This window comes from Nipponia nippon, unplaced genomic scaffold (assembly GCF_047370975.1).
Source record: "Nipponia nippon isolate SJK-2023a ecotype South Korea unplaced genomic scaffold, ASM4737097v1 scaffold_20, whole genome shotgun sequence".
Lineage (NCBI taxonomy): Eukaryota > Metazoa > Chordata > Aves > Pelecaniformes > Threskiornithidae > Nipponia > Nipponia nippon.
In genome coordinates this window covers 440,628-467,609 of record NW_028262337.1, presented here as the reverse complement: position 1 = coordinate 467,609, position 26,982 = coordinate 440,628, and the positions used below count along the sequence as shown (strand labels likewise).

At 38.5% G+C, this 26,982-nt stretch overlaps 2 protein-coding genes across 11 annotated transcripts in view; one reads left to right on the top strand and one right to left on the bottom strand.

The window, feature by feature from the left end:
* Positions 1-18,696, top strand: part of RICTOR (RPTOR independent companion of MTOR complex 2) — an 86,112-nt gene extending 67,416 nt beyond the window's left edge. For 3 of the 4 annotated variants that reach the window (XM_087759691.1, XM_087759688.1, XM_087759690.1), the window contains 12 exons: positions 1,998-2,085; positions 2,864-2,956; positions 3,851-3,957; positions 4,649-4,878; positions 5,685-6,714; positions 10,323-10,500; positions 11,745-11,829; positions 13,169-13,402; positions 14,871-15,023; positions 15,814-15,937; positions 16,854-16,992; positions 17,164-18,696. In XM_087759691.1, the coding sequence (XP_087615817.1) occupies positions 1,998-2,085; positions 2,864-2,956; positions 3,851-3,957; positions 4,649-4,878; positions 5,685-6,714; positions 10,323-10,500; positions 11,745-11,829; positions 13,169-13,402; positions 14,871-15,023; positions 15,814-15,937; positions 16,854-16,992; positions 17,164-17,238 (2,536 nt within the window). In that variant the 3' untranslated portion in view covers positions 17,239-18,696. The remainder of the gene's footprint in view (positions 1-1,997; positions 2,086-2,863; positions 2,957-3,850; positions 3,958-4,648; positions 4,879-5,684; positions 6,715-10,322; positions 10,501-11,744; positions 11,830-13,168; positions 13,403-14,870; positions 15,024-15,813; positions 15,938-16,853; positions 16,993-17,163) is intronic. The other variant, XM_087759687.1, reaches the window with a different exon arrangement.
* A 3,502-nt stretch (positions 18,697-22,198) lies between these two features.
* The window catches only part of OSMR (oncostatin M receptor), a 33,421-nt gene continuing 28,637 nt past the window's right edge, over positions 22,199-26,982 (bottom strand). For all 7 annotated transcript variants that reach the window (XM_087759901.1, XM_087759899.1, XM_087759903.1 and 4 more), the window contains 3 exons: positions 26,833-26,911; positions 26,483-26,555; positions 22,199-25,470 (listed from right to left, as the gene is read on the bottom strand). In XM_087759901.1, coding sequence (XP_087616027.1) covers positions 25,021-25,470; positions 26,483-26,555; positions 26,833-26,911 — 602 coding nt within the window. In that variant the 3' untranslated portion in view covers positions 22,199-25,020. The remainder of the gene's footprint in view (positions 25,471-26,482; positions 26,556-26,832; positions 26,912-26,982) is intronic.

The following is a 26,982-nucleotide window of genomic DNA, read 5'->3' as shown; positions in this document are numbered from 1 at the left end:
GCTGTGGTTTATATATGCAGGAAGAAGACAGGAAAGGCCAAAGCTCAATTAGAATTGAAACTGGCCAGCGTTGTGTCAGATAACAAGAAGGGTTTTTGTAAGTACATTAATAGCAAGAGGAGGTCTAAATAAAATATTGGACCAATACGTGTTGGGGATGGTCACCTGGCTAATAGGGATGAAGAAAAAGCAGAGACTTGGTTTTGCCTCAGTCTTTAACAATACTGATAGACCTTGGGCTTCCCAGTCCCCTGAGTCAAAGGACCATGACTGTGGGATTAGTGAGTTTCCATTTGTGGACACTGAAATTGCAAGGGACCAGCTGTATATGCTGAGTGCTCACAAATCCATGGGGCCTGATGGGATTCATTCCGGACTAGTGAAGGACCTAGTGGATATTATGGCAGGACCTCTCTCGATCATGTACCAAGGGTCTGAGTAGGTCCCTGCTGACTGGAAGCTAACTGATGTTATTCAAATTTACAAGAAGGGTGTAAGGTAAGACCCAGGAAACTACAGACCTGTTAGTCTAACCTCCGTTCCTGGAAAAATTATGGAGAAGATCATACTGGGTACTATTGAAAGGCATTTAAAGAATAATGCAATCATCAGGCACAGTCAACATCAGTTCACAGAGGGAAAGTTCTGTTTAACTAATTTGATGTTCTATGATAAGGTCACCCACCTAGTGCATGAAGGGAAGGCAGTGGATGTAGTTTTTCTGGATTTTATTAAGGCTTTTGATACTGTGCCTCACAGCATCCTTCTGGACAAGTTGTCCGACTGTGGGATGAGCAGGTTCGTGGTGCACTGGGTGAAGAACTGGCTGAAGGGCAGAGTGCAAAGGGTTGCAGTGAATGGGGCTACATCTGGCTGGTGACCGATCGCCAGCAGTGCTCCTCAGGGCTCAATTCTAGGGCCAGTTCTGTTCAATGTATTTATCAGTCATCTGGACGCAGGAGCTGAATGCACCGTTAGCAAGTTTGCTGATGATACAAGCTGGGAGGGGCTGTTGACTCTCTTGAGGGACAAGAGGCCTTGCAGAGGGATCTAGATAGATTGGAGCATTGAGCTATAATTAATAGTATGAAATTTAACAAGTCCAAATGCTGTATTCTGCACCTAGGATGGAGTAACACTGAGCACAAGCATAACCTGGGAGAGGAGTGGCTGGAGAGCAGCGCTGCAGAAAGGGATCTGGGGGTGCTGGCGGGCAGCAGGCTCACTGTGAGTCAGCAGTGTGCCCTGGCAGCCCAGAGGGCAAAGCGCATCTGGGGTGCACCAAGCACAGCACGGCCGGCCGGTCAAAAGAGGTGATCATCCCGCTGTATTCAGCGTTGGTGCAGCCTCACCTTGAGCTCTGTGCGCAGCTCTGGGCCCCACTGTTTAAGAAGGATGTGAAGATCCTTGAAAGCCTCCAGAGGAGCGCAGCAAAGCTGGTGAAAAGGCTGGAGTGCATGTCCTATGAGGAATGGCTGAGGACTTTGGGTTAGTCTAGTTTGGAGAAAAGGAGGCTGAGGGGCAACCTCATTGCTCTCTACAGCTTCCTGAGGAGGGGATGTGGAGAGGGAGGTGCTAATCTCTTTTTTTCTTGTATCCAGTGATAGGATGTGTGGGAATGGTTCAAGGCTGTGTCAGGAGAGGTTTAGACTGGACATTAGGAAGCATTTCTTTACTGAGAGGGTGGTCGAACACTGGAACAGGCTTCCTAGAGGGGTGGTTGATGCCCCAAGCCTGTCAGTGTTTAAGGGGCATTTGGACAATGCGCTTAATAACATGCTTTAGCTTTTGGTCAGCCCTGAATTGGTCGGACAGGTGGACTAGATGATCATTATAGGTCCCTTCCAACTGGACTATTCTATTCTAAATTCTCCAAAAGAATCCTCTTCATCTCAAAAAAACTCAAGAGTGACTCATGGCACTACACTGCAGTGTAATTTATTTTAAAAGAAAATGTCAGAATTACTGGGAAAGCATATGATTTCTCTTTCTGCCAGATTACAGCGACCACACGTCTACCTGCCAGTTCACCTTTATGGCCAACTGGTGCACCATAAAACAGGCTGCCATTTATTGGAATCTCAGGTGAGGATAATAACTATTTATAACTTGAAAGATTTTAAAGAGCACTTACAACCCTTTTTAAATATGTTTTAAGAGGTGACATTTAAAAAGTCATTGCAAAATAAGTTGATTATGGAAGTCTTAAGTTCAGTGGGGCCAAAAAGTTGTGAAGACAGTCTTTGCCTTCTAGTCTCATTTAAAATTCCTTCCTGACACTGAAATACTAGAGAAATATTTTGCAACATTTTTCTTAAAATGCCTAGCAAAATCTTAGAATGGAAAGCAACTCACCAATAGAAATAATTTTTCAGTCTGTGTGTGATTGAATTGTATGTTGACAAGTAAAATTGTGCCCATCCTTTTACGCATACAAAAACATGGAGATGAGGGAATAAAATCTTCTTTCTAAAAGCTAAGAAGAAAAACACTAAGCTAGTTCATAGTTGCTTAAATGAATTCACTTTTAATGTGGGTTTGCAAGATGGTGTAATGAATTGAATATGATAGTTGAAAAGTTCAAGAGAAAGCTTATGTATTGCATTGTGTTAGTCTCATTAATCTGTTATCTTTATAAAATCTGAATTAACTTGATGCAATCAGTGGTTACATTGAAGTTTTCTACTTGCATTACCATTGCTGTTAATTTATGCTTATTATTCCAGACCTACCACTGTTCGTTTTAGGGTCCATACTTCAAATTAGTGCTTTACCTGTTACTAAAAATGCAAGAGAACCTGTTTGAGGTCTCCTTTTCATTTTCAACTGAGATTTTTCTTTTTGTTCTGTTTTTCTCCTTCAGAGTATTGTTACAGATCTAAGTTACACTGTTCGTTCCCCAATGCTGGATAAGTGGGAAGGAATTAAGCAGCTGAAAGCAGCCCTTTGGGCCTTGGTTAGTAATAGATTTACAAACCTTTTGCAGTTGTTTTTCTGTTATGACTCTTGATTCTGAAATAACTAAGCAAAATCCTATAAAATCATTAATTAGGGTTTTTGTCATAAAATGTGTGTGATTTTTCCAAGTTGATGTTCTGTACCCTAAGTGGACTTTCAGTTGAAAATGGTTCACTGCACCTTTTTTGTTCTGAATTTTTTAATAGTCACTCTGTCTTTTTTTTTTCTTTATTAACAAATAAAAACAACAGATTGCCACATGTAGCAACAACATTAGTATGGAACCAGTAGTTGCAAGTTGCTGTGGTCTGATTTTAATGTATTTACTGCAGTGGTCCAAAATTCAGTGTTTCTGGAAGAAAGTTGACTGCCACTGTTGATGTCTGTGCATATATATGGTCATGACACCCCTGGTACTTGGGATAGGCGAAAACCTTGTGTCTGTGCCTATCGAAGCTACACTTCTAAATTTGCTTTGCCACCTCAACTGTTCATCTGCTTCTTTCTTGTCTTCCCCAAAGTTTGTTTTGGAACTTTTGTCCAAGGTGACTATTACTGGAAGATGTTGTAGGTGTGTAATAAAATGCCTGTGTAAGAGGAACATAAAATGAGTAAACCAAGATCACGCTGCTGGCTGTAGTAGAATTGGTAAAATGAGGAGTACATAGTGGTTAACTGTGAGCAGTTTTAGGTATCATACATAGAGTGCCAAGTCCTTTTTTGTGTTTTCATGACTAGGAAATGCCAAAAAGGGTGCTCAAATCTCTAATTGCTTTGAGAAGATGTGGCTTGAAACTGTTCCACCAACAAACAAAAATGTCAAAAGCTTTATGCTGATAGTACTTGCAGATCGCATCAAAATCAAAACTTACTTGACAAACTTTCATTCCAGGGCAATATTGGATCATCAAATTGGGGTCTTAACTTGCTTCAAGAGGAGAATGTAATTCCTGATATAATGGCACTTGCCCAACATTGTGAGGTTCTCTCTGTTAGAGGGTATGTGTATCTGATTTATACATAAAATTTACAGGTGGTAGTTACCATAGGTTTTCAAATAGCCTTACGGAATTTACATGAATGGTTTTGCACTTAGTTGGAAATCACTTATCAAAGGTCATTGATGACTGAGTATCAATCTTGGTCCTATACAATCACAGAATTGTATAGGAATTCTGAAAGAACATGCAGTAAGCAAATGAAACCTATGAAAAAAGATACATACTACTTTTCTACTTTTTAAAAAACAATTAAAATATTTGCTACTTATATTTGTTGGAATCAATTTATTATTCCATCATTTTTACTCAATAGCTTTTTTGAATCTTTAAAAGCATAAAGATGGTCTTTTGCCTAATGGTGCTACTGCATTAATGTAGCAGCTCTAACTAATTTAAAAAAAACTAGTTTCTAATTAATCTTTTTTAAAAAAGTACTTTTCTACTTTATGTAATCAGGCTCTTGTAACCATTTGTTTTTATTTTTGAATAGTGTATTGTTCTCAGATATTTTAGTGCATTTCTTAAACATCCAGTGATTTACAAATAAAAATGAACAAAAAGCTACTTGGCAGTTTTGTGAAGTTTCTGCTGAATTGTTTTGAAACTGTTGCCTTTCAAAAGAGAAATAAGGTTAGTTAAATTAGATGCTATTATTGTTGCTCTTTTTTCTGTATATACATTAAATACAGAACCTGTGTCTACGTGCTTGGTCTAATAGCCAAAACTAAACAAGGATGTGACATTTTGAAGCATCACAACTGGGATGCAGTGAGACACAGTCGTAGACAGCCTTGGCCAGTGGTCCCTGATGACATGGAGCAGCTCTGCAATGAACTTTCTTCTATACCCAGCACTCTTAGCTTGAACTCTGAGTCCACCAGTTCTAGGCATAACAGTGAAAGCGAATCTGCTCCTTCAAGTAAGTAACAACAACAAAACAAACAAATGAAAAACCCCCCAAAACCCACCACAAAACAGCATTTTGGTGTTCTTACCAACCTTTTGACAGGATGGGGTTCAGGCAAATGGTGTAAAGGTGTTATTGCAAGGAAGAAGGGTGCAAGCAAGGGGACAGTTATATGCATGCGGAGAGATGTAGACAAGTGAGAGGGAAGAGAATAGTGTCTTATGTTTATACTTGGTGTAGAAGTAAGAAATTTTAACATCGGGGTAAGTTAGTTTTTATGTCAAGTCATGGCAGCTTGCTGTAATACCCTGCAGAAATTTCCATGCTTAGGTATGTTTACTTGGCTGTCCTCAAAGGAATATTCTAGAATGTAAATATATGTATTCACTGTGTGTGTGTGTGTGTATACACACACGCGCACACACACACAGAGTATTGTGGTATTTAAATTCCTGTATATTTGGGGTATCTAATACATTTTAATTTTGTTATGGATAGTTGGAATTTAAATCCAGAAATATACCATATTTACATATCATTAAAGGAGCACATCGGTTGTAGTCCTAGTAGCTGGATATTTGCACTGAAATAAGATAGTGTGGCTTTTCTTTTGAAGCAATGAGACCTTCAGCTCAGGTACTCCTCAAGGTACTTAATTTACACTGCTAAGTTCTGCAGAAAAAATGTTGAATTAAAATTGCAATAAATCGCATAGTCTCCCACTTCGGCTTCTATCAAATTGCTTACTTTTTTGCAACATAGTTTATGCACTTTGAAGAAATGTCCATTTTCAGTGACAAAGTCTCATATAATTTCAGGTATGTTCATCATGGAGGATGACCGTTTTGGTAGTACTTCCACTAGTACATTCTTCCTAGATATTACTGAAGATGCAGAACAAATATTTTATGACAGACCTGGACCTTCAAAGGACAAAGACCGTAGTCCCTTTCCTTTTTTTTCTTCTAGTAGACTTGTGAAAAATCGCATTCTAAACTCTCTTACTCTACCTAACAAAAAACACAGAAGTAGCAGTGATCCAAAAGGAGGAAAGCTGACATCATCTGACAGTAAATCAGGCCTGAGGCGAAATCGTACAGTAACAGAACCTTCTGGTAGCATAGACTTTCCTGCTGGGGAAGAATTCAACCCGGTTTTCAGAGTTCCTAAAATCCAGACTTTACGATTAGAAACTTCTTTTGTTGGAAGTAAGCACATGGAAGATACTGATAGTACCCCAAGTATTGGAGAAAATGATCTGAAGCTGCCAAAAGGTCTTGGAAATGAAATTCACCGGGAAAACACAAGCAGAGAAAGGCTAATAGGGGATGGTACTACACAAACACATTTCAAGAGTCGTAGCTTAAGTTTTAATACAGATACCACAACAAGTGGCATAAGCTCAATGAGCTCTAGCCCTTCAAGGGAGACTGTGGGTGTGGACACTACAAATGTAGATACTGACTGCGGAAGTTTGAGTACTGTGGTAAGCACAAAAACAGTTAAACCAAGTCACTGTTCAACACCACAGTCTAACCACCTGCCTCTCTCAAAATCCAACTCTGTATCCCTGGTACTGCCAGGGTCTTCTCATACACTTCCCCGAAGAGCCCAGTCTCTTAAAGCTCCTTCTCTCGCTACGATAAAAAGTCTTGCTGACTATAACTTTAGCTACACAAGTTCTCGAGATGCCTTTGGCTATGCTACACTAAAACGCTTACAACAGCAGAGGATGCATCCTTCACTGTCTCACTCAGAAGCCCTAGCATCTCCAGCAAAGGACGTGCTGTTTACTGACACTATTACCATGAAGTCTGGCAGTCTGGATTCTCGGCTAACCCCAAGCCGGTAAGAGATTATTATGTACTCGTTTCTTACATCAAAGCTGTAAGAGCCATTAGATAAGAAAGGTGTCTTTCTAATACTTTTTTCCAACTTCACCTAAAAGTGACAGTTGTTGCAGCATGATTCATAACTTCACTGAAAGCAGTATCAGTATTAGGAGAATAATATAATAGAATGAGAATTCTCAACTTTGTACATGCTGTCAGAGAAGCCCAGCTTTCATAGCTCTGCTCAGCCCCTTAATGCTGTTAGTGACAAAGGAAAATGTTTCCTTTTACCACGTTTGCTTCCTGTTTAACTTTTTTAATATTTAAATGCAATTACACTGCTAACATTACTGAAGTTGCAGTCACACAAAATTGCCCTGTAGTCAGAGCTATACTTAAGAAGAGAATTTTCTCGATGTCACTTTGTGAGGTTTTAGGACAGGGACTCCTGCCAATGTGCTATATTCATGTTCACTGTGGCATTGAGGCCAGTGGTGAGATACTGGTACCACTGATATGAATGTGAGTTTGGCTTCTTAGCTACAACAGAGCAAAGATCTTACTCTTAGCGTTTATTTTTAGATGGCAGTGTCTCCTCTGTATTTTTGAGTAATATTAGATGTTCTGAAGACTAATCGGGTAGTCACATAAGATATCTAGCTCATGACATTGACACTGTTCCCAGCAGCTACAGTCAATGCTTAAGAAATTTCTCTTAAAAGCTCTTCTACTGAATTTTTCCTTTCAAATAATCTTTTTATCTAGTGCATTGGATTTTCACATTACTGTTGGAAGGGAAAAGACACTTGCTATCTCTATTCTTATCTAAACATCCTCTCAGATGAGAGAAAGGGGAGAAGCTACCAGTGCATTACTCATTTGCTTACTGGACAGAACAGCAAACGCCCAGTCACTGAACTGCACTCCTCATACACAGTTGAGCGTATACAGCGCCTGTTTATTACCATGCATTTTTGTCCTGATCAAGAGCAACATTCATTTGTTGATATTTTCACATGATTCTGCAAAAATGCCATAAAAGATAAGTTTTATTCCCTTTGTCCAGTTAAGTTAGAACTAGACTGAGTGTGCTGATTAAATTAAGGATGATTCAGTAGTTAAGCTGCACTGTCCTGGAAATCAGAAGTGCTGTTCCTTGCTCTGTCACTGGCTTCCTGTGCTAATGCAGGAACAAATCAGTGCCATTTCAGTGCCAGTACAGGTTCCGTTGTGGCTGTAGTGATGTTGTACCATTCCTTGCAGTCATACCCTTGATATGCAAAGCAGCCTTGCTGCAGTGGACTCGCATCCTGCGACTCTGCATGCAATGTAATACTAATAGTATTCCTGGTGCTTAGCTGTTCATGATCTCCTGTATCAGTGGTTAGGCTCAGGTTTTTGAGCTGACTGGTTTAACATTGAACTGAAATGGCTGGAGTGCTCTTATCTCTGAGAAGGTTAAAAAATTGCAGATGTACATATTACAAGAGATTGTCAGATTGTGTTGGTTACTAATATAATTGATTGGAAAGACTATGATGTAACTAGTATATGTGTTTTTCTTACTGTTTACAGCTTGCATATCTGCACTGAATAATTGTGGTCCTTTTAATTTCACAGTATGTTACTACTTCTAGCTAAATATTGTCCTTAACTGCTGTTCGAGTAATAAATTGGAAAGAAAGATTCTGTCCTTGTCTGCCAAGGCTATTTTTCTGTCAGTCTTCAAAAAATTTTCTTTGATTCATGCTTCATTGACATTCGTGTGTTCACACCAACTAGCAGCTCTAAATTGATTTTTTTTGTGATGTTTCTAGTTGTTCTTTTCGTTCAAAAGGTTGAAAAGCTTATTTCTTTGCATAAATTATTTTGTGAGGCTAAGTTTTCCACCTCTGTAAAGACCATCTGAAAATTTTAATGTACGTGTCTCAAATCCTGACCGTGGCTTTCACCCTATCACCTGCAGACATGCTTTCATGAAAACTTACTGGTGTTCATCACTACTAATGACATATCTGTTAGCCTTTCCAGGAAAAGCAGGGACAAATGTTTAGGATTAATACTTCTGTCTTTAATGTTATGTTGAGAGTAATTGTAGAATGCTTCATTATGAAATAACTAATGCAATTAGTTATTATTATTAGTTAACTTTTGGGGTTTTAGAATCATAGAATCATTTAGATTAGAAAAGACCATTAAGATCATAAAGTCCAACAGTCAGCCTAGCACTGCCAAGTCCACCACTAAACCATGTCCCTAAGCACCACACCTACCCATCTTTTAAATACCTCCAGGGATGAGGACTCAGCCACTTCCCTGGGCAGCCTGGTCCAGTGCTTGACTACCCTTTCAGTGAAGAAATTTTTCCTAATATCCAACCTAAACCTGCCCTGGCACAACTTGAGGCCATTTCTTCTCATCCTTTTGAAGTATGGCTTGACTTTTATTGTAAGTCCACTACTACTGTCATTAGCAATGGTCAGAATTAGTTAGTAGCAAGAAAACTATTGATATCCTATAATTTGTGTTCTGCACATTCCCATTGCATAATAATGTCTGGAACCTTACATGGTCAAACCCTGATAATTTAATTTTATATTAGTATAAATCTGTTAACCTGTTAGGGATAAGAAGACATTTTAATTGCCCATCTAAAACAAAAAATTATAGAAAATTATTTCTAAGGCAGGAAGTCAAGAAATGAAATATTTACTGTATTTTACCTCCCAATGTATAATAATTTGCAGTAATATAATAAGTTCCTGAGATTTGTTTCTTTTTACTAGGAAGTTTAATTCACTGCGTATGGACCATCTACATAGGTTGATTAGCAGAAAACATTTATAGGTTTTTATCTTCAATAAGAAGTAAAATGACAGATGGCCAAATGTGAAATTTCTATCACCGGGACTCTGATCAGCACTGAGGACTTGTTCTTCAGCCTCCTCTCTCCTGTCTCATTTTACCAGCCTGTTTCTTTGCTTCTCGGGCTGCTTGTCACAGTTAGCTCTGCTCACTGCGCAGGTTCAAGTTTGTTCTTTGTGCATTCATGTTGAGCAAATTCCTCCTCCATGCTTGGGTGACCTAATGGGTGGCTCCTTTAGAGTACAGGAAAAAAACGTTCCTTGCTCGCATCACTGGTATCTCAGCAAGCTCAGGCTTCGTGTTTGCAGGGACGTACCTACTCAGCTCAGAGTTTGTGAATATCCAGGGGAGGTATGTTCAGTGTATACATACATTTCAAAATGAGGCAGTTAGCTGTTGAAAAGCCTCTATCTTTACTGACCATGTCTGGGCTGTAAATCTTCGAAGCCCGCTCGGTTAGAGAAAATTTGTGGTTTTGCAGGGTTGGCAGCCCCTCAAGCAGAAGTTCCATTCTGCTATCTTTCAAGTCCCTGTCCCAGGACTTTCAAAGAAAAAAAAATAACCCAAGGAAGTGCCAAACCATGCAACACAATGTGAGACAGAAAAAGCAATGAGCCTATAGCTGTGATTTGTCAGAGTAGCAAGCTCTGAGTTCTACAATGGCAAGATGAGGATAGTCTTTGTATCAGTCCTTCTTACTTCTAATGTGCCAGAATGAGAAATTTACCAAAATTGTGATTTATTATTTCAATGTTACAGGTTCATGAAAGCTTTAAGTTACGCTTCGTTAGATAAAGAAGATTTATTAAGTCCGATTAACCAAAACACACTTCAGCGTTCCTCTTCTGTTCGCTCCATGGTTTCTAATGCTACATATGGTAGCTCTGATGATTACATTGGCCTTGCTCTCCCAGTGGATATCAATGAAATATTTCAGGTATGTATGTGATAACTTACTGGGTTCATTTCCATTTTCATACTGAAAGGTAGTGAACTGTTGCATTTTCATCAGAATAGATTAGATCTAGAGAAATGAGGAAAAACAGATGTGGTACTTCCAAGGAATTCATTTTGGAGAACAAAAACCCTGTATACAGAAAATCACTAGTCTGTTTTGTATTATTAGGCGAATAGTGACACAGACTAGGTGAGAAGTGTGTTAAAACAAAGGTACCAAAACACGCTGTCATAAGATTTTTAGTTGACAGCTAGCTTTTCTATTAAAATTAGCATAGTCTGTGGACATTTGTTAATACCTCTGTAGCCAACTAATTGATATGTTCATTGGCCAACTGTAAAAGATGTGCATAATCACAGTTAACTTCCTGCTACCATGATCTTGATTAAATACTAGTTTATTTGTATATATATCATCATAGCATTAAATTATATTGTCTTTACTTAACCTCACAGATATATATATATTTAAGTTAAAACAAATGATTTTAAGTATGTTTATCAATTGCCTTCCTCTTTCTACTTGGTTAAAACACATTCCCATCACAGGGTTTAATATTCTGTTCCTTAATTATCAAAAACAGGACGTGGTCTATGTCAAAGGTAAATCAGTGGGCTTCCTTATCTTTAGTTTACTTAACCTTTGCCTTTCAAACCTAAATTACTTTCTTACTAATCTCAAAAAATTACTGAAGCTAGAGCAAAGGAAAGATTTTCCATCATATCTGCTTCTATTCCACCTTTATGAAATGACTACTTTTTCTTTCTCCTTCACAGTCTTTTTGGCGTATTTATGTTGCCTCATTTCTGCTCTCAACTCTTTTGTAGAGTTGAGACATATCTCAACTCTAAAACATCTTACAGGCAACATTTTAGATGTCCTGGGTGTTTTTGCACTGCTCTCCCGAGATCTCCAGTGGTGTAGAGTGATCATGGACAGATCATTAAAAGCCACTTCTGGGTCACTGCTTTACTTACAGCCTGTCACCACTGTTTTAACATTTATTGGCTGTTGATAAGCCTTACTTAATAAATGTTCATTCACAAATATATGTTTTTCTCATTGGCTTTTCTTTAGTACTCAGGAGCCCATTCATAATTTCATCTTCTAATTAGGTCTTTTTCCTGAAGTAAAAAATGGACAACATTTTATTTCCTCATAAAATCTGTTTATTTATATGATTATCACCGGTGCTAATTTTAATTTTCACTTGAATATTACAGGTAAAGGAAACTCCATATTTCCAGAAGAAAACCACACCTCCATTTGATGACCGTGGAGCTAGGGTCTTTGCACCTGATGCAGGAGGTAATGGTTTTGTTCCTCTTCTGTACCTTTCTGTTTATTTGTACATGGGGTGGGGTGTTGGTTTATTTGTTGATTTTTCTTTACAGAAAAGGTTATTTTTAGCTGTTAAGTTTTGAGAGCTGTGTTCTGGATTCAGGATAGCAGGCCATTAATTCCCTGTTTTATTTAGTTTGAAATAATGTGGTGCTGCTTCAAAGCAGCGTAAGCTTGGTCCTGCTCTAATGAACGAAGGAGGAAGGTCTACAGATCTTTGATTATAATATGAGCTAACATTAATTGAAGACTGGTAGTGATACTGCATTAAAGAAAGTAACAAAATTTAAGCTAAGATAAAATATGTATGCCACATATTGAGCTGTTACATTTTGACTTCCATTTGTTCACATGTGAATTTATAGGAACTAATAAAGGTGTTAGGTTTGTATTTCAGAAAGTGAATTTTGTCTTTCTGTGATGTTTCCATGATGGTTGATCAGCAGAGGTGACGGGACATGGTACAAGAGAATTGCAAGTGCTCTGTAATGCCTGGCTTGCTCTGGAATGCACTTCTTTTTTACTTCAGGGTGTCAATATGTGTCTTTTCAGTAGGATAACTGAAAAAGAAGCATTGAAACTGGTCCTAAAGTAGTATAGGATAGGTGTTGTCTTGCCTTCTAGTTAGCTGGAACTTTATTACAGGCACTTTGAACATCCAAATATACACACCTTACTGTTTTTTTTTTTCCTTTTGTGTCGTTAATGTAATATATAAAGCTGATTTTCCTGAAAGTGTGTTTCCGTAGTTTGCTAAGTCTCAATGGAAAGTAACTCTTGTTCGAAACTGTATGTGTTTGTATTTTCCACCCAGGGAAGAGCATGTCACTAAAGTGTCTTCAGCTTGTTTCTGCAGTGTTAAGTCTAGTTGCTTCCTATTACAGGCACTAAGTTACAGTTTTTAAAATTGTGTTTCTGTGTTTCATGTGTTCTTTAAACATCTGGTATATTGTTGTATTAATCTTGTTTGACACTATGAAAATTGGTAACGTATTAGTGTTACATGAGTATTACTAATGTTGATATAATGTCAGGATTTACCTCATATCTTCTTATAATATGTGTATTTAGAGGTTGAATTCTGTCCTTTGCAGTGTTTTGTTGCATATGATAAGCTGAGACTAAAATGTGATGTCTGTTTCCAGTATGCTGACAATCTTGGGAGCTTAACCACTCAAAAAAGTTTCTAGATCTTCACACACACCCCCTCCCCAGCCATAAAAGTATTAAAAGGGGAAATTTAATTGAAATAATGTTGGTTGCTTAGTTTTGGTTTTTTTTCTGATGTCTAATTGCTTATCTGCAGGTCTTCCGTCAGGTACAAGTGATGTTGTCAAAAGCCCTTTTCAGATGCTCCGACAGCAGATCAGTCTCACAGAAATAATGAACACCAGCCATTCAGATGCCTCTCAGTTTTTAGAAAATACAGAGGATACGGGGCTACAGGAGCACACAGATGAGAACTGCCTTTACTGTGTCTGCATTCAAATACTGGGTTATCAGCCTAACAACAAAACGAACTCTTCATATAGTCGTACAGGTTAGTGTTCCTTGTCGGGAAGTGTGATATAACTGAATGAAAATATTGAATTTTGTTCATCTTTAAAATTGATTAATCTGTAAGGGTTGGTTTTTTTCTTACTGACTACAGACCTTGAAATTAATTCTTCGTAATAAGCTCACTGTGCAACCAATGGTATTTCTATGGTCATTCCCATCTTTTCAATTTCTAGTGGTGTTAGGATGACTAGGTGCCTGCATGTTTTTTTTTAAATATTTCTAAAAGCTTATCAAAATATAACATTTGAAACATTATTTAGTACTTAAAATCCATGCTCTGAAAACTGATGCTTACTGGCAAACTAATGAAAAGTCTGACTTCAAAACAAGTCTGTACCACAAAACAAATTGAAGAAAATCTGAGGATTCTGTTGAAGTTGAGCTGTAATTTCTGGGATTTAGTCATCTTCCTTCGTACTTTGAGATTCAGATTAGATTCAGGATTATTTTTTCCCTAACCTCCTCTGCAGAGCTTGCAGTTACATGCCTTTTTGCAATGTGTGTAATAAAAAGATAATCCACTAATGGATGCTTAGTAGGACTCCTCACTCTTCTACAACAGCGTTATACATTCAGGTGGTAACACATAAAGAGTACTGTTGGCAAGTGCATACACATACAAAATGTGAGGAATGGCCCAGAGAGCTGACTTTGAGCTTGAGTTCAGTATCGAGAAGGGACGGCAAATAGAATCCCAGCTGTAGTCTTCAAATAGCATAAGGGGATTACAGGTGTGGCAAGAGCCAGGCTCTTGTCAGAGGCACACAGCCAAAGGATGGGAGGCCACGAACACATGCTGTAGGAACAGAAATTCCAGTTGAACTTAAGGGGAAAATCTTTGCAGTGTAACCTAATCTCATTTTGAGAGACCCTTCTTTGAGCAAGGGGTTGAACTAGGTGATCTCCAGGAATCTCTTCAGACCTGTGTTTTTCTGTGGTTCTGTTAACTGCACAACAATTAAAAGCTTGGATTTTGTATTCATCTCTTTAAATCCAAAATGCCAAAGGCTGTGGATAGCGAAACCTCCCAAAAGAATCTTACTTGTCGCATCTTTCTGTTGATGAAGTCAGAGTCCTTTCTGCAACACCTGTGATAATGGTATGAACAAAAAAAATTATGCATATGCAAGATCATCTTTATTATGTTATGTAAAACAGAGCATGGATTATTAATAGGAGCCCTATGTGTGATGACAGTTTTTAGGCTACCATCAGTGTCTAAGAGAGTAGATTATTTTCACTTGAGTATTTTAAGATGCAAAAAAAGTGATTTTTAGACATTTTGAGTATTATTTGTCCAAAATCCAACATCTAGTTTCCAGATGGTTTATGTGCATAGTACTTAGTCCATCAGTGTCTTGCATGCTTACCATTGTTGAAAAATAACAAAAGCATTTGAAATGAGGAAAAGTGTGAATAACAAAGATGCAACATCTTGTTTACGTCAGATTTTTCAGACATTCCATATACTGACTGGTGTGGGCAGACCATACACAATCATTTAGATGTGCATTCCTCCAAATTTTCTGGAATTTCAGGCTGTAGTGATGCAGTATCCCATGGTTCAGCTAGCAGCACCAAGAGTACAGAGCTTGTACTAGGTAAGTTTGAAAGCCTTAGGATTATTAGAGACTGTAACCCTTGAAGTATTTTTTAGGTATTGTGGAACAATGATATTTCATTTATACAAACTGCAACAAAGTAATACTTATTATTTAAAACAAACAAACAAAAAACAACATGAAAAGAACAAAACACCGAAAGAACAAGAATAAAAACAACTGCCATTTCCAGGTGGGAGAACATACTTTTAAACTCTTCTCCTTTTGCTATACAGCATTTCTGCAGGTTATTAAATAACTCTGTATCTGATGTAACAAGCAAATTGATTGCCTTTTTTCCCATACTGGTGTTAGTTTAAAAAAAAAAATCTTTTTTTTTGTTTAAATTACTGAACTTCTGTAAAGAGAAGGGCATTTCTTTTTTTAGGCTTGTGTTTTACATTTTGAATTATTGTAATTTCTTATGAAGTAGCTGGTTGCTAACTTCCCCAGCATCTGATAGAAACAGAGCAGGTAATCAGTCATCCAGTTTGCAACATGATTTAGTGGTAGAGACAGCACTGTAATTGAATCTTACAGGTTTTTTCCATTTATGAAATGGTAGTTTACCTTTTTAAAATATTTCTGTGTTAAAATTCCTGAAAATAATATTTTTTTAAGTTTTAATTTCAATGGAAATATTTGTTGATAGTTCAGAATACATACCTAAATACGTGTGTATGTGTGTGTTTGTTTGTTTATGGAATGCTGACAGACTTAGGTGGCATAAGATTAGCACAATCAAAGACTATTCTGCTAAAACTGCATACTGTTTGATTTGTTTTTCCAGGAGTAAAATCAATCCCAGATGATACACCAGTGTGCAGAATACTTCTGCGGAAAGAAGTCTTACGTTTAGTAATCAATTTGAGTAGTTCAGTAGGAACTAAGGGCCATGAAACCGGACTCCTGACGTAAGTTCAATACATTTCAGATGTTTTAGCAGCATTTACTTGTATGTATTCTCTAAGATCTCTGGGGTAGTGATTAACCTTATTTCTGATTTCTCAAAAAATTGTGAAACATACAATTGAATGATTGAATAAAAGCTAAGCAAAGAATTTTCCTTTTAATATTTTTGCTCTGTCTTTAATTTCTTACTCTTGTCCAGTCTTTTTAAAATCAGTAATTCAACTGTAGTGATATTTCATTACATAGCAGTATATCATGCATCTTTAAAAAAGAAACAATAATTCTTTTTTGTTATTTGTGCCAACTAATATATCTCAGATAAGCAGAATAACAAACTGAAAGTAACTTGTTGAGAAACACAAATCTGCTTTGAGCAAGAGTACAACTACTGGAATTAATTTATAGGAAAAATTCGTGTTAAAATATAGGAATATAAATCCAGGGACCGAATGTTGTAATAAAACCTGTAGGTTTCTGGGCTAGTGACATTGGAAACTGACATACATCTGCTAAAAGAAAATGCAGAAATGCTCATTTTAGTTTTAAAAATGCTTACAGGTAATTAAGTTAGCTTTTCAATATTTTTTATTACTGCTGTACATGTGGATGCCAATTCTTTGATATACTGTTCTCTTCCTACATCTATTATTTTAAGACTAGGTGATTTCAGCAATTCTGTACAGCTCTCAAATTACATATTCTGTTTCATCTAATCAATATAGATTTCTTCAAGTTGGGTACAAAATAATGCTGTCTGTTCTGATTTTCTTGCTTTGTCAGACCCAGAATTTATAATGCCTATTACCGAAGAGTTCTACTTTGTTAATGATGACCATCAAAATCTAATTGAACAGGTTTTTTAAAATATGATGGAAAGCTGTTCAAGACTTAGAAAATTTTGTGTTTTCTGTTTTTCAGAATTAAGGAGAAGTATCCCCAAGCATTTGATGACATATGCCTTTACTCTGAGGTGTCCTACTTGTTAGCACATTGTACATTTCGACTTCCATCTCGAAGGTTCATTCAGGAGCTATTTCAAGATGTACAGTTCTTACAAGTAAGTGGAGGGTTCAGCTGCATTGAATGCACCAAAATGTGCCAGCTCAGTGCAGGTTTCATGTTCTGAATAAAAGATGCTTTCAGATATGTCTCAAAGAAAACCATTTTATGACGTGTCTCTTGTAAAATCTCTAACAACATTAATACTTCATCTGTCGTTTTCTTTCAGATGCATGAAGAAGCAGAGGCTATTTTAGCAACGCCAACAAAACAGCCAGTAATCGATACATCAGCTGAATCCTGACCTCTGTCTCACACAGTGCATTGCATATAGACTTTGTGAAATCCTCAGACAACCTCCGACTGACTGGATAAAATGCTTGGAGCATCACCTTCTAGACCGTTCCAGAAGCTACTGGTACCTGAAGACTAAACTGAAAACTTTCTTCCTCAACCAATTACTGCCCCAGTCTTTTGAGCCCTTTGGGGAGTTATTAAACATTACCATAGTTTTAATAATAGTAGTTACCAGTATATGCAAGAGCCAAGCACTGAACACCTCCGCAAGTTTTCATTTCATTTTCTACCATAAATTAAAAAAAACAGGACAACATGCAGAGACATCTTTTTTGATTGACTTCCGATTCTGTTCCAGAGACGCAGAACGATGCCTTGCTTTTTAAACCCTGGATACCAGGAATGAGAGAGATGAAGGTGCATTCCATTGCCAGCAATGGGGAGCCATGCTGTAATCGTGGACACCAGGGGATTAATGTTAGCCCTTCTCTGTTGGTTTTTGTACTGTTTATAACACTACTTGGGGGTTTGTAACTTCAGACAGAAAGAAAAGCCTCTGTGAATCTGAGGTTTCCTTTAAGTTATTTTAATATTGCTATAGTTGTAACTCATTTTATTAGCAGTCTCTCCAATTTCATTACATTTACATACATGTATCTTATCTGAACCAGTTAAGGATTTTCACTACAGTTTTTGATTTTTAAAAATAACAAATCATTTAAACTGAAAATGCTGAAATCAGATTGTTTTCCCTGAATGATATGCATGTGTTTGCAGTTTCTACACTCATACTCATATAGTACGAATGTTGGTCTTACTCTTAACTAAAATCCTTTAAAAAGCATGATTTGTATCAGATAAATGAATATTGTAGAAACTAAAGTTGAAGACATTTAATCATTGCTGCTTTTGTGAGAAGACATAATATGAGTGTTTTCCAAGTTCCATGGAAACAGCCTTTTATAAAAACAAAGGTTTATTTGAGTTTTCAATGAATGAGTGATCAAGCATCAGATAGTACTAATAATTGTAGTGAAAAGCCTTAAGTACCAAATTTTGGAGCAGCAGTACTTATAATTTTATACTGGTATTTAAGACTTGTTGCAAAAGTTGAATGATACAGTGACTGTTAATGACTGAAATAGTTGCTTCTGTCATGTTACTAGTGAGGTTTCTAAATTAATGAGTGCAAGTTTAAAAAAAAAGAGTCCCTGTCACTTTTATCATGGATCTAAAGATTCAGAAGCCTTTATACGAAGGTAATATAAATATATGCAAATGTGTATATACAGTAGCATAGCCACCTTTGTTAGAATGCCTGTTAGAGAAGGGATTACTCTTTGATTTTGATATAGGTGAATAATTCAGCTGGACTGTACTAAGTAGAACGTATTTTTATCCATTCACTTTTACCATTTTTTTATAATTGTCAGATTAATACTTAAGTGAAGATAAGTGAAATTTATCCTGATGCTCATAACTCTATTCTTACTAGCTATGCTACTGGAGCTTTCAATAAGTAGTCCTGTGAACAGTAAAACATGATTCCTAGTGAAATGTAGAATTTATTTGCTCTTATTGGAAATTTCATCTTGCCACATAAGCACTGCTTTGCAGCTATCACTTCACTGAGTTCTTATGTGCACTGCATACTATCAGGTTCTGGTAAAGCAGATTGTAAGTTGCTGCTCATAGTCAAATTCAGTTCCTAAGATTGTCTTTTCATGCGTTCCCACTGAAAGAAGGAGCAAAAAGAAACCGATTCAACTCTTCTGTGGTCAGTGACACAAATAATGTATCTGTGTGTCAAGGCATGTATGAAATGCTCTGAAAACATACCACATCAATAACTATTGGACTTCGCTGGTCATAAGAAATAAATGCTTCTGTAAAACCAAAATGTCAGTCGCAGTAGACCAAATAGTGGTATAAACTCCAAAGGAAATAATGTAGTTTTCCCAAAAATGGGGCTAGCATATCTCATACAGTAGTTTCAAACACTACCTCAGTTAGACTAGAGTATAAGAGATTTGTTTTAATAACTAGATGGGGTTACATCAAACATCTCCCTGTTACTTTTCTGCAGTTAAAGCAAAATAAACAAGTTTTATCACCTGTATTTAAAAAAACCACCTTTGTTCATGTTACCAGTATAACCCATTGCACTTAATGTAGAAGGCGCCGTAGGAGGGCCTCTGACAATAAAAAGGTAAGCAAAAGCGATGTCAATATACTTTTTGAAAGAATCTCCATCCTGAAATGCTTATGTGTTCTGAAGTACTTGCTTATGTGGGGATCCATGACAACAGAAACTTGACTTACACATTATGGCTGCAAATTCAGTTGTAAAACGTGATTTTTTTTTCTGAAAGTGTATGAGTGTCAGTAGATTTCAACAAGTATGCATCAAGGATGTAAAGTCTGTACTGTACGTAACATATAACATTTCTAGAATTAATTTACATATTTACATTAAGCTCATATTAATGTTTCATTTTAATTGGCAAATGAAGGGGTACTGTTATTGAAGGAATTAGATATTGGCCTAGTTAGAAACTGTGAATTTCTACTATAGATTTCTTCTTTAAAATATCCCTTTCAAAATTCTTTATTTTGGGGGTTTTATTTGCTTCATGATAAAACTTCAAAAGAACACAGTAGTAAATAAAAATTGTGCTTATATTAACCCTAATAAAGAATCCTTCCACTTCTCCTAGAAGGGTTTGCAAGGGAAGCTGACAGACCACCTGCTTGGTATTTTTCCAATCCAAATGGTTGGTGATACTGTTGAATAAATGGTAAAGCATATAGTGTTCACTTACACTATAGACAAATACAGTTTGGTTGCTGTGGCAAAGAAAACTCCTGAAGGATTCAGCATGCTGACAGACAACATTCAGCTCTGAGGCGAAAGCCTTTGTGGGAAGGAGAGCCTGGCTGTGAAACCAATGGCTTTGAGTCTACTGCCTTAGCTGGCTAGTTCTCCCGGCCTCCTCTTACAGCCAGTGGGAAGGGGTAGCCCTTCCCAAAGGGCAGAGCGCTGACTAAAGGGTTCCCCGTGACTCCCCTGAGGGCCTTTTTTCTCTCCACCGAGCGGGGAGGAGGACAAAGCTGGGTGCCGGCTCCTTTTGGGGAGAGAGACCTTTTCAGCTGTCTGAAATTCAGAGATGCTGAGTGCTCCCAGCTGTGGTGGACATCACTCGGGGCTGGAGGTGGTCAAGCTTTGAGGTGCCTAACTTGGATGTCGGGCCCTTGACATGTTGTGTTTGAAACAGTTGCTTTTCCTCATGTGACCGTTCTCATTTGACCTGACATAGGCACCCTAAGTGTGCTCTCATGGGGTTTTGTTGTTGTGTTTTCCCAAGACACAACGAAGCGGTAAAGTATTCAGTAGTTTAGGGCACAGCAGCTTGGCACACTGAGGTAAGCTGCCCTTTTAAAAAGGTGGCAGTGAGAGTCCTGCTTGTCTTTTTGTCATTTTGTTTTGAAGCATATGTAGTGGTCTTGAATGAGAGTTGTAACTTGCAGTGAGACTGAGAAAACTTGTAGCACCTTTACTAGGTGCCTAAAAAGAAAGGTAGCTATTCGAGAAGCAGGCACCAGTCAAAGCCTAGTGAGAGATGAAGGAGTTGTTGCTGCTTCTCAGTCTGTGTCCTGGCCTTGGTATTTGGATTTTTGGACTGCAGGAAGCTGGTGTTACCTTGTGAGCAAACGTGAGCTCAAGCTGCGCAACCGCAGTGGGAGAATTCTTGCCAGGCTTCCGAGTGGCTCTGGGGTTTGTGCTCGCCCCCCGGCAGGGCTGCGCAGGAGTCCGGTGACTCAGAGCTTCGCTGCAGCCAGCTGAAAGCAGGTCCTGTAACTTTTTTTTTTTTTTTTTTTTAAGTTACACTTATAGTATCGTGCTTGTTAAAGGTATATTAGGTGAGAGTAAGATCTGAGAACTGTAAAGCACCTTTGGGAACGTGCTAGAAACCATGTCTGTATTTCGCTAGAAGCCCCCCCATCTCCTTGTTTTTTGTTTAACCCCTGATTCTGGTCCTCTGGATAGTTCTGTTTTTAACAGATTTGTATGTTGAGTAAAGAAAGTGGATTTTCTTTGGACTATTTTTATAACATAGATGGATAGCAATGCCACAGCATGCAGAAATTGCACATTTTGCTTGAGTTGCGTTGTAAAATACACTATTTTATTTGAGAAATGTAATTTATGCCAAAAAGTGTAACATGCCATTTTGCCACTGAATAGGGTGTTTTAGCACAAGATGCAATGTCTAAGGTGGGAAAAGGCAGACATTTTATAGATTTAACTGAAAAATTGCTCCAATACTGGGCTGTCAGCATCCCTAAAACTGCATTACAAGAGATTATCTAAATTAATCATTCTGCGGAGGGAGGGGATCAAGGAAAATCTCAAAGACTTATTCTCCCTGTCCCGTGTGGTCTTTTTTTTATTTAGTAATACGCTGCTACATATTTGGAGGTTCTAGTGTTTGTAGGTCACTGAACAGACATTGAAATATGATTTATATTGTATACCTGTAACATAGAAAGAAAAAGTATTTATATATTTTCCGTAAGAATATTGCATTGAGCTGTGTATAATTTAAACAGAGGCTTGTCCCAAAATGGTATTGCCCACCTTGATTTTTTTGTGGTTTTTTTTCTGATTTTTTTTTTTTTTGTATAGTGTGTACAGTTCATGTCAATGGGCATTAAAAGCCTCCTGAAGCATAATCTTATCAAAGGGATGCATTGTTAATAAAATGTACTTAAACTTCTTATAGTTGTCCTGGTCTCATATGTGCCTCTCAGCACTAGAAATGGGTTGGAATTTTATTTATACTTGTAAGTTACTAATTAACTAGAACAACCTGAAGCTTTGCAAATAAACATTTTTTTTGTCAAAAATACTTTTTACATCAATGCTTTGTAAGATGTCTTATAAAAAACAGAAGGGGACTCTCTAATAGTTTGTACACCATTTTTATTTTAAAAACTTAGCATACTGATACTGAGAATTAATAATTTTCCATTATGCGATGGTTTAAGTATTAGCATTTCAACAACATCTGTGAAAGTTGAATTACAAACAAAAAATTGACAAGTTTACAGTTTTGAGCTCATTCAACCATTAATGCAAGACAGATGTCTTTTAAAAAAAAAATATAAAAATTATATATACCTCCCCACCAATGCAAAAATAGTTTGATAATCTTTAGTTCTAGTTCTCATCCCCAGAGGGTACCCTCTGACTGGCAGGAAGGCAGCACCCTCCTTGGCATCCTCTGTGTGCTTTTAAGCACGAGTGGATTCATGAAACAAGCAGAAGGGTTTGTAGGTAGAGAGGAGGTAACTTCTCATCACCTTGCCAAGCAACCTGGTCCCTGGTCAAGCGTTTCCTTGCTCCCAGGTAATGGAGTTTCATCAGTGCAGGATCTCCCCAGGAGCAACGCCGGGAGGTGCCCGAGGTGGGAGCTCCCAACGGGCCAAGGCATCTCGCCCCACCATGGGGAAGGCACGGCCGGCTACATCCCCCCCCAGGCCCCTCTGCTCGCTCCCTGGGCTCAATTACCGCAGCCAAGCCCCCACAACAGGTGGTTTTTCAAAAGCAGAAGTCTGCACTTTGTTACAGCCTTTTGGAACTGCAGCATGTTGAAATTTAAAATGTTTTGTGGGATAGTCTGACTTTTTTGACTGACTTTTGGATCAGAATTCCTTAGATGTGTAACTATTGATTTAGGATACTTTTCAAACCTTTTTAAATAAACAGGCCTTTTTTTTAAATGCACAGCTAGGAAGTTATATTTTGGTAGTAGCAAAACAGCTGCCTTTGGTTTATTGCCCTTTTTTCCAGCAGTACAGCTTTTAAACTACACAAGTACCTATGATGTGATGAAACGCTTTGGAGAAGGAAATGTTCTAAGTCGTAAAGATAGTGTGGTATTAAACTTCCAAATTCACTGTAACTCAAAGGAGAGTAATGTAAAGGGAGGAAAGGTTTCTCTGGGCTGTCCCCATCGCATAGCATCAGCCTCCTCTCCTACTTCCCTGTTCTCTGTCAAGCTGCAGTTCAGCTGAGTGTGACCAGCCGTGATTCCTTACTCCAATGGCTGAAGGCTGAAAGGAAGGACCATACTGCGTATTCTTTTTTTTTCTGCTTCGTAAGTAAATCTGTGTGCGACCTACAGGTGCACACAGCACAGTGTGCGTTGACTGGATACCTCTAACCACAAGCAGCCATGTCTGTGCTTCTACTCTCGCTTGTCCCTCACCTTTGTCTGCCTGAAGACTTCTCCCTCCCCTTGCAGTCAATGCTTGTCTCAGCCAAAGTCTATGGAAGGTCGTGGTGGTGTTCCTGTTGCAACACAGCTCACAGACATCACAACAGTATCTATAAGCAACAGCAGAAAACCTGGATGTGGTTCAGTATAAAAACTCATTTCTGTCTGTAGCTGCTTAGTTTTTAGGAAGTATGATTAGCTAGTTAAAAGGCAGTTACTCGTCTTCCCTATGTTTAACAAATTAGCTGAAGATCAAATTGTAAAAAACACTTCATTTTTCCCTTTTGAGAACTGCTTATTCTGTGCTCTTAAGTTGAATTTTTTTTTTATTTGTTAAAGATTCTGGACAGCATTACAATTGGGCAAAACCAAAGGGTTCCTTGTGCACTAAGCAGGTTAATCTGATGAGACTCTTGGATACAACTCCAACTATTCTTCTTCCTTCCACATGTACAATTTTTTAAAATCAAAATGGAAGACCAAATTCACTACTGCCTACGGTAGGGATTCTGAGCATTGCAATAAAAATATTTTTTTTCAATACAAAATGCAAAAGTAGTGTTGGAAGACCTAGCTGATATGCAGCCTGAATATGATGACCGTCACAAATGGGATTCACGCACCTATGCATCTGACTACCATGTCTGCTTACCTGGTTGGTTGGGGCTTGCTACGCAAGTGCAGGGGTTAATGCTGAAAGAAGTTAAGCTGTTGTGCACAAGTGGAGAGGCAGCGCCATGGTAACATCTCTGCAAACAGCCATCCTGCTGGAAAAACAGTTCCTTTCCACTTAATTCCCCATATTTCTTTGTGTAGTTAAGAGGATTTTGTTCAGGATTTTAAAGGGTCATTCTTCCAGGCAGAGAAGGCAGCAGTGTGAGGCACCCCAGTTACTAGAAATGGGAGTGGCAGCCCACTAACAGGGGCCTGTACGATAAAAACCTGTTTTCTGTGCTCTTTCACCCACCAAGTCTAGTTAGAAGACAGGTGAAGTAAAAGGAGGACTGTCACTGGATTTTGGTGCACAGGGTAGCACTCCTGGAGATCCTTCTGTTCCTTCAGTAACGCACCACCCTGAATGCAGGGAACCTTTCCATGTTGATTCTTTACACCATTTGAGAGAGAGAAAATACAGCCCGCCCCGCGATGTTACTGTGCTGAGGCAGACTCCAAAGCCGGGTAGTGCTCCGTGCACAGCTGCGCAAGCTGCGCAGCTACACGCTGGCTGGGGGTGGCCAGGGCACACAGTGAGCGCACACAGAATACTGCAAGTGAAATACACTCCTGTAAATCTTATATAATGCCCATAACTTGTGATGAAACCATAGCAAGCATCATTTCTGTGCACAAGTCAGTATTTTTAAACTAGTCCTGAAGCAAAAGCTTTGCAGCATTAACAGAAGCTGGGCCTGTGAAAGCCTTCATCAAAAGGAGAAGTTGTGGTTTTAGAAATTCTTATTTTATATTGTGTAACCAAACACTGGATGGACTCAATGGAGGAGAGTACATCAAAGCCTCCTCCCTAGGCAGTGCACATCTGTTTGTGAAATGTATCTCAGACTGGTCTTTCTGCCAGCTGTTGCTCTGGGTGTTGACGCAGCATCTTCATTAAAAATATCAAAGTAGTAGTGTGGCTGGTACAGCACTGCTGACAGTTCTGGCTTGCTTGCTTCTAGTGTCTCCGGTATTTGACAGGCATCAGGTTCAACTGCAAAATGAGAAGAGTAAGCAAAATTTTCAAACCAAGTATGAGCCTGAGGTACAGCTGTGGGTGTAAATTCTCTCTCTCCATTGTCATTAGGGCAAAGCCAGGAAGAATTGTGACCGTCGATCTTATCTTCTGTTGGCATTGGAGACAACTGGCTCCACGGATGTAATTTCTGGGCTTCAGCCTTATTGTCCACTGCTAGCACGTCAGGAATGCAGTCACTTATTTTCAGTACTTTCTCAGAACCGATCTACAAGAGAATCATGAAACAAAAAAATTACTCAATGAAAGAAACCCAGAGTAAAGGAAAGGGAGTGATTATTTCAAGCACTTGTAATATTGTCTTATAATTTCTTTTTAGTTTGGATTTTTTCAAATAAATGAACAGAATTTGAAGGAAAGCATATGTACAGAATGTTCAATGGAAGCTGTATTTTATGTGGAATTTATCAGAGTATTTATTTAGCAGTTTCTTTTTTAAGTAAGTTCAATATGACTATGTTTGAAGAAGGAAGCATGCCCCTCTACTTTAAAGACTTTCTCAGGCTTTTCATGTGTGCCATTTTTAGATTGAACCACTAGCAACTGGAAGGCAGCAGCATGGCCTGTTCAGTTGTACAGACTCCTCTCTCTGGTGCTAGCATTCAGTGAACACCAGCAGCAAAACCAGCAGCAGCCCCACGTGTGCCAGGGTAAAGACACGCTCCTAGTCCTGCGACCCCCTTGCAGGCAGCATGGAAGCAGCAGCTCCCGCTTGGAAGGGCCTACAGAAGCAGCTGAAGGCCTTTTGCCAACCCTTTCCTCCCAGCCAGACCCGGCCGTGCCCGGCAGAACCCCCTGCATCCTCCCAAGGGCCAGCAAGTGCGTGGCTCTGCTGCGCCCCACAGCAGAGGGATGTGTGGGGCAGGAGGAGTGGGCGGATACAGTTCCCAGGCTGCAGCAAAGCGCAGTATCGTCTGGCCTGCTGGGTTTTGAACAGTAATAGTGGAAGAATTGCCTACTGTATCCAAAGATTTCATTTATTCTCAAATTATGCTTTCACTTTTTGCAGTAACGGACTGCAGAATATAAACTGATCACTGCAGAGTCACATGAATATCAAAAGGAGAATTTTCCACTAAATGATGATACTAAATTACATTAATTTCTGTATAATGAGTGTCACTCATTTCTAAAGGTAGTCAACACAAGAAAATTTTTTCTGAAACTTTACTAGTCAAAGAACGGAAAAATTAAAAATACTAGATTTCCAGTGATCTTACCTTAAACTCTTTGAATGACAGCACTTTGCTCTTGTTAGGACTAGGTATTATGGGACAGCAGCACTCCTTCACCCTGGAAATAAGAGACCAAAACACATGACGTTTTTGTTCTCTCATCAAAGCACATTCTACCAGAAGCCACACGTAGATCTGTACAGAAACAGTAGCAGATAATGAGTGTCTCAGAAATGCCGTAAGCCAAATACTTACAACATCCACACAGTCAGACAGCCAAAGGAAAAAATCAATGAGGCCTTACAACAGGCTGAAAGCAACAAGCTGCAGCTGTGGTTTGTGAATTATGCTAGTTACGTTCTCTGTCAACAATAGAAAAACGCATTATAACTTACCACTTCATCTTCCAGCGGCATACAGCTGCTACTAGTGCTGGAACTATCACTAGCAGGACTAGAAGGTACAGCATGTTTGCTGTGAAAGAAAAATACGTTAAAAATTTCTTTTCAACTTCTCATCTGTTAAAGTCAATATAGCCTGAGTTT